The sequence below is a fragment of the Etheostoma spectabile genome, chromosome 20, assembly GCF_008692095.1.
Source record: "Etheostoma spectabile isolate EspeVRDwgs_2016 chromosome 20, UIUC_Espe_1.0, whole genome shotgun sequence".
In the NCBI taxonomy this organism is placed as follows: domain Eukaryota; kingdom Metazoa; phylum Chordata; class Actinopteri; order Perciformes; family Percidae; genus Etheostoma; species Etheostoma spectabile.
Genome location: NC_045752.1, coordinates 26,892,590 through 26,900,089, shown reverse-complemented (window position 1 = coordinate 26,900,089; position 7,500 = coordinate 26,892,590). Strand labels below are relative to the sequence as shown.

The following is a 7,500-nucleotide window of genomic DNA, read 5'->3' as shown; positions in this document are numbered from 1 at the left end:
GTGTGGGTAGTGTGTGTGTGTGCGGGCGTGGTAGAGTGAGGTGTGTGTGTGGGCGTGTGTGTTGTGTGCGTGCGTGGTGAGTGAGTGTGTGTGTGGGGTGTGTGTGTGGCGTGCGTGGTAGAGTGAGTGTGTGTGTGTGTGTTGTGCGTGGTAGAGTGAGGTGTGTGGGGGTGTGTGTGTGGGCGTGTGGTGTGTGTGTGTGTGTGTCTGAGTGCGTGGTAGAGTGAGGGAGATGCTTTGTGTGTGTGTGTGTGTGTTGTGTCTGAGTGCGTGGTAGAGTGAGGGAGATGCTTGTGTGTGTGGTGTGTGTGTGTGTGTCTGAGTGCGTGGTAGAGTGAGGGAGATGCTTTGTGTGTGTGGTGTGGTGTCTGAGTGCGTGGTAGAGTGAGGGAGATGCTTGTGTGTGTGTGTGGTGTGTGTGCTGGTGTGTGGTCTGAGCGTGTAGAGTGAGGGAGATGCTTGTGTGTCTTTAAGCTTCTTGCCTTTAATTGTAAAGTGGCAAAGATGAGTTGACTAGTTTTAAAGTGTCAATAAACTCTGCGTCTGGATGCGATTCTCCGTTTCCTGTGTTGCCTTCGCTCGAGCCCGACTAAAGAAGAAGAGTGACATGACACAGTGCCCCCCCCGTTCAAATAAAGTAATGCAAAAGTATGAACGTTGGTATCTAGTATTGTGTACTGTTGGTATCATGACATCCCTATTCGGCTCTTAAATGAATAACCACCTATTCTGATGATTGATTAATGGGTTTGAGTCATTTCTAATGAGAAGAAGAGTGTGATATTCACCCTGTGGTGTGTGTCTCTGTGTGTCTCTGGTGTGTGTGTGTGTGTGTGTCTCTGTGTGTGTGTGTGTGTGTGTGTGTGTGTGTGTGTGTGTGTGTGTGTGTGTGTGTGTGTGTGTTTGCAGCCGGCCTGCCGTCGCCTTAATCCGCAAACTGATTGCCGTCCTGGAGTCGATCGAACGTCTACCTCTGCACCTGTACGACACGCCAGGATCCTCCTACAACCTGCAGGTAATAATCCGTCAGAGGGTTTACGGTTGGCCGGGGGGGGGCAGGAAAACACCACGATACTTAGGACAGCATGGGGCGGCCTGTAGCCCCCCCAGTGGGGGCTGGTTCGAGTCCGACCTGCAGCCCCCATCTCTTTCCCACCTTTCCTGTCTATCTACTCTCGCTCTGAAATGAAGGGGAAAAGACCCCAAAAAAGCTTTAAAAAAAAAGAAATAACGACTTCCCTGTTATGTAACAGCCAGAAATCAGAATCAGAAATACTGTGTTGATCCCTGAATGGAAATTCTGTGTTAAGGAGTGTGGATATATACGGTATTTACATAGTTAAAGAAAATGTTATAATACAGGATTTACATAATAATTAAGATAAGAAGATAAGAAAAACCTTTATTTCTCCCACAGTGGGAAAATTGCAATTATGATTATTAATTATAATCAAGGAGGTGTGTGTGTGTGTGTGTGTGTGTGTGGTGTGTGTGTGTGTGTGTGTTGTGTGTGGTGTGTGTGTTGTGTGTGTGTGTGTGTGTGTGGTGTTTTTTTCAAATTTTTTGTTGAATTTTTTGAACATTTTTTTTTTTTTTTTTTTTTTTGTCCGACTCTTTCATAGTTTTTTTCCGCCTTTTAAATTGTGTTGCTGGGTTTCGGGATGTGACGCTGTTTTGGTGCTTCTGACACGTTTAAAAAATGTTTTGTCGCCTTCTGAACTTGTTTTTGTAACGGGGCCAGTAATCATGACTCACGGCTAGCAGAGGTTTTCTTCTCCTCTTGCCTGACCGGACAAGTGAAAAACGTCGATGTTAATGTTGAAGCTCGGCGGGGAAGCGGTGACTCCCAAAGTTAACCGGGTGCGTTTGTTTTGGTCAGATCTTGACGAGGAGGCTGCGGTTCCGTCTGGAGCGAGCGCCCGGGGAGACGGCGCTGATCGACCGAACGGGCCGCATGCTGAAGATGGAGCCGCTCGCCACCGTGGAGTCCCTGGAGCAGTACCTGCTCAAGATGGTGAGGACAGAGTAGTACTACTGACCAAACTGCTGAAATACGGGACTCACTATATAGTTGTAATAGTATCTAAAAGTACTGACTATACAGCTGTAATAGTATCTAAAAGTACTGACTATACAGTTGTAAAAGTATCTAAAAGTACTGACTATACAGTAGAAATAGTATCTAAAAGTACTGACTATACAGTAGAAATACTATCTAAAAGTACTGACTATACAGTTGTAAAAGTATCTAAAAGTACTGACTATACAGTAGAAATAGTATCTAAAAGGACTGACTATACAGTAGAAATACTATCTAAAAGTACTGACTATACAGTAGAAATAGTATCTAAAAGTACTGACTATACAGTTGTAAAGTATCAAAAGTACTGACTATATAGTTGTAAAAGTATATAAAAGTACTGACTATACGTAGAAATAGTATCTAAAGTACTGACTATACAGTGAATAGTATCTAAAAGTACTGACTATACAGTAGAAATACTATCTAAAAGTACTATACAGTAGAAATAGATCTAAAAGTACTGACTATACAGTAGAAATAGTATCTAAAAGTACTGGACTATACAGTAGAAATACGTATCTAAAAGTATGACTATACAGTAGATAAATAGTATCTAAAAGTACTGACTATACAGTAGAAATAGTATCTAAAAGTACTGACTATACAGTAGAATATATCTAAAAGTACTGACTATACAGTGTAAAAGTATCTAAAAGTACTGACTATACAGTTGTAAAAGTATCTAAAAGTACTGACTATACAGTAGAAATATATCTAAAGTACTGACTATACAGTTGTAAAGTATCTAAAAGTACTGACTATACAGTAGAATAGGATCTAAAGTATGACTTACAGCTGTAATAGTATCTAAAAGTATCTGACTATACAGTTGTAAAAGTATCTAAAAGTACTGACTATACAGTAGAAATAGTATCTAAAAGGACTGACTATCAGTTGTAAAAGTATATAAAAGTATGACTAATAGTTGTAAAAGTATATAAAAGATGACTATACTGTAGAAATAGTATCTAAAAATACTGAGCTATACAGTAGAAATGTATCTAAAAGTACGACTAAAAGTAGAAATACTATCTAAAAGTACGGATAACAGTAGAAATTATCTAAAAGTACTGACTATACAGTAGAAATACTATCTAAAAGTACTGACTATACAGTAGTAAAAGTTTTCTAAAAGTACTGACCTATACAGTAGAAATAGTATCTAAAAGTATGACTATACAGTAGAATAGTATCTAAAAGTACTGACTATACAGTAGAAATAGTATCTAAAGTACGACTATACAGTAGAAATACTATCTAAAAGTACTGACTATACAGTTAGAAATAGTATCTAAAGTACTGACTATACAGTAGAAAATATTTCTAAAAGTACTGACTATACAGTGTAAATAGTATCTAAAAGTACTGACTATACAGTAGAAATAGTATCTAAAGTACTGACTATACAGTAGAAAGTATCTAAAAGTACTGACTATACAGTAGAAATAGTATCTAAAAGTACTGACTATACAGTAAAAGTATCTAAAAGTACTGACTATACAGTTAGAAATATATCTAAAAGTACTGACTATACAGTTGAAAAGTATCTAAAAGTACTGACTATAGTGTAAAAGTATCTAAAAGTACTGACTATACAGTAGAAATAGTATCTAAAAAGTACTGACTATACATTTGAAATAGTATCTAAAAGTACTGACTATACAGTAGAAATACTATCTAAAAGTACTGACTATACAGTGAAATAGTATCTAAAAGTACTGACTATACAGTTGAATAGTATCTAAAAGTACTGACATACAGTAGAAATAGTATCTAAAAGTACTGACTATACGGGTAGAAATATACTAAAAGTACTGACTATACATTTAGAAAAGTATCTAAAGTACTGACTATACAGTTGAAATACTATCTAAAAGTACTGAACTATACAGTTGTAATAGTATCTAAAGTACTGACTATACAGTAGATAGTATCTAAAAGTACTGCTATACAGTAGAAATAGTATCTAAAAGTATGACATATACAGTGAAAGTATCTAAAAGTACTGACTAACAGTAGAAATACTATCTAAAAGTACTGACTATACAGTAGAAATAGTATCTAAAAGAAACTGACTATACAGTTGTAATAGTATCTAAAAGTATGACTATACAGTAGAAATGTATCAAAAAGTACTGACCTATCAGTGTAATATATCTAAAAGTACTGACTATACATTTGAAAAGTATCTAAAAGTATGACTATCCCAGTAGAAATAGTATCTAAAAGTACTGACTATACGTGTAAAAGTATAAAAGTACTGACTATACAGTAGAAATAGTATATAAAAGTACTGACTATACAGTAGAAATAGTATCTAAAAGTACTGACTATACAGTAAATAGTATCTAAAAGTACTGACTATACAGTAGAAATAGTATCTAAAAGTACTGACTATACAGTAGAAATACTATCTAAAAGTACTGGACTATACATTTAGAAAGAGTATCTAAAAGTACGGGACTATACAGTAGAAATAGTATCAAAAAGTACTGACTATACAGTAGCATAGTAATCTAAAAGTACTGACTATACAGTAGAAATAGTATCTAAAAGTACTGACTATACAGTGGAAATAGTATCTAAAAGTACTGACTATACAGTAGAAATAGTATCTAAAAGTACTGACTATACAGTTGAAAAGTATCTAAAAGTACTGACTATACAGTAGAAATACTATCTAAAAGTACTGACTATACAGTAGAAAATAGTATCTAAAAGTACTGACTATACAGGTAGAAATACTATCTAAAAGTACTGACTTACAGTAAATATAAAAGTACTGATATAGTGTAAAATATAAAGTACTGACTATACAGTAGAAATATATCTAAAAGTACTGATATACAGTAGAAATACTATCTAAAAGTACTAAATTACAGTGAATAGTATCTAAAAGTACTGACTATACAGTGAAATAGTATCTAAAAGTACTGCCCAAACAGTAGAAATACTATCTAAAATACTGACTTACAGAAAATAGTATCTAAAAGTACTGGACTATACAGTAGAAATAGTATCTAAAAGTACTGACTATACAGTAGAAATAGTATCTAAAAGTACTGACTATACAGTAGAAATATATCTAACAGTACGATATACAGTAGAAATACTAAAGTACTATACAGTAGAAAATATATCTAAAAGTACTGACTATAACAGTAGAAATAGTATCTAAAAGTACTGACTATACAGTTGTAATACTATCTAAAAGTACTGACTATACAGTAGAAATAGTATCTAAAAGTACTGACTATACAGTAGAAATAGTATCTAAAAGTACTGACTATACAGTAGAATACTATCTAAAAGTACGACTATACAGTTGTAATAGTATCTAAAAGTACTGACTATACAGTTGTAATAGTATCTAAAAGTACTGACATACAGTAGAAATAGTATCTAAAAGTACTGACTATCCAGTAGAAATAGTATCTAAAAGTACTGACTATACAGTAGAAATACTATCTAAAAGTACTGACTATACAGTTGTAATATTATCTAAAAGAAACTGACTATACAGTAGAAATAGTATCTAAAGTACTGACTATACAGTTGTAATAGTATCTAAAGTACTGACTATACAGTAGAAATAGTATCTAAAAGTACTGACTATACAGTTGTAATAGTATCTAAACTACTGACTATACAGTAGAAATACTATCTAAAAGTACTGACTATACAGTTGAATAGTATCTAAAAGTACTGACTATACAGTAGAAATAGTATCTAAAAGTACTGACTATACAGTTGTAATAGTATCTAAAAGTACTGACTAACAGTAGAAATAGTATCTAAAAGTACTGACTAACAGTTGTAATAGTATCTAAAAGTACTGACTAACAGTAGAAATAGTATCTAAAAGTACTGACTAACAGTTGTAATAGTATCTAAAAGTACTGACTATACAGTAGAAATACTATCTAAAAGTACTGACTAACAGTAGAAATAGTATCTAAAAGTACTGACTAACAGTTGTAATACTATCTAAAAGTACTGACTATACAGTAGAAATAGTATCTAAAAGTACTGACTATACAGTAGAAATAGTATCTAAAAGTACTGACTATACAGTAGAAATAGTAGTTAAAAGTACTGACTATACAGTAGAATATACTATCTAAAAGGACTGACTTACAGTTGTAAAAGTATATAAAAGGACTGACTTACAGTTTGTAAAAGTATATAAAAGTACTGACTATATAGTTGTAAAAGTATATAAAAGTACTGACTATACTGTAGAAATAGTATCTAAAAGTACTGACTATACAGTAGAAATACTATCTAAAAGTACTGACTATACAGTAGAAATACTATCTAAAAGTACTGACTATACAGTAGAAATAGTATCTAAAAGTACTGACTATACAGTAGAAATAGTATCTAAAAGTACTGACTATACAGTAGAAATACTATCTAAAAGTACTGACTATACAGTTGTAAAAGTATCTAAAAGTACTGACTATACAGTAGAAATAGTATCTAAAAGTACTGACTATACAGTTGTAAAAGTATATAAAAGTACTGTCTAGTACAAAGTTGATCAGAAATAGTATCTAAAAGTACTGACTATACAGTAGAAATAGTATCTAAAAGTACTGACTTACAGTAGAAATAGTATCTAAAGTACTGACTATACAGTAGAAATAGTATCTAAAAGTATGACTATACAGTAGAAAAGTATCTAAAGTACTGACTATACAGTGTAAATAGTATCTAAAAGTACTGACTATACAGTAGTAAATAGTATCTAAAAGTACTGACTATACAGTAGTAATAGTATCTAAAAGTACTGACTATACAGTAGAAATAGTATCTAAAAGTACTGACTATACAGTAGAAATACTATCTAAAAGTACTGACTATACAGTAGTAATAGCCCAAACCAAACGCGTAGCTTCACTGTGATGTGGTTGTAGTGGAGTTGGGACTTGAACCTGCGGCTGTCGTCCTCCAGGTGGCGAAGCAGTGGTACGACTTTGAGCGCTCGTCCTTCGTGTTCGTGAGGAAGCTGAGGGAAGGACAGACCTTCACCTTCAGACACCAGCACGACTTCGACGAGAACGGGATCATCTACTGGGTCGGCACCAACGCCAAGTACGAAAGTCCTTCTGTACTTCACACTGTATTGAAGTATTTTACTTTAAAGTAGAGATTTCTTTTTTTTTTTAAAGCCGATATATATTTAAAAAAGAAAAATTCAGAAACCGATTCCCCTTCCATTAGTTATTTATGAGTTCCCACTAAATTAATATGATAATAATTTGTTTTGTCACAACAGAACATCAAAATATATCAATTATTCTGATAACTAAAATTTATAAAAATACAAACTTAAGATATAAAACTTCATCAAAAATACATTAAAAAAAAATACGTATAGTGTTGCCAACAGGGACGTTGTAGAGCGTCCTCTG

General features: G+C 33.7%; 1 protein-coding gene and 1 long non-coding RNA gene across 3 annotated transcripts in view; one reads left to right on the top strand and one right to left on the bottom strand.

Annotated features, from left to right (window-relative positions):
- The window catches only part of hectd1 (HECT domain containing 1), a 59,322-nt gene that overhangs the window by 23,281 nt on the left and 28,541 nt on the right, over positions 1 to 7,500 (top strand). For both annotated transcript variants that reach the window (XR_004326847.1, XM_032499788.1), the window contains exons 19-21: positions 910 to 1,015; positions 1,880 to 2,014; positions 7,041 to 7,180. Coding sequence is in view for 1 of the 2 variants with exons in the window: in XM_032499788.1 (XP_032355679.1) it covers positions 910 to 1,015; positions 1,880 to 2,014; positions 7,041 to 7,180 (381 nt within the window). In the remaining variant the exon portion in view is untranslated. The remainder of the gene's footprint in view (positions 1 to 909; positions 1,016 to 1,879; positions 2,015 to 7,040; positions 7,181 to 7,500) is intronic.
- The window catches only part of LOC116669753 (uncharacterized), a 23,725-nt gene that overhangs the window by 1,046 nt on the left and 15,179 nt on the right, over positions 1 to 7,500 (bottom strand). The window contains exon 2 of the long non-coding RNA XR_004326850.1: positions 7,015 to 7,020. This is a non-coding gene — a long non-coding RNA (uncharacterized LOC116669753). The remainder of the gene's footprint in view (positions 1 to 7,014; positions 7,021 to 7,500) is intronic.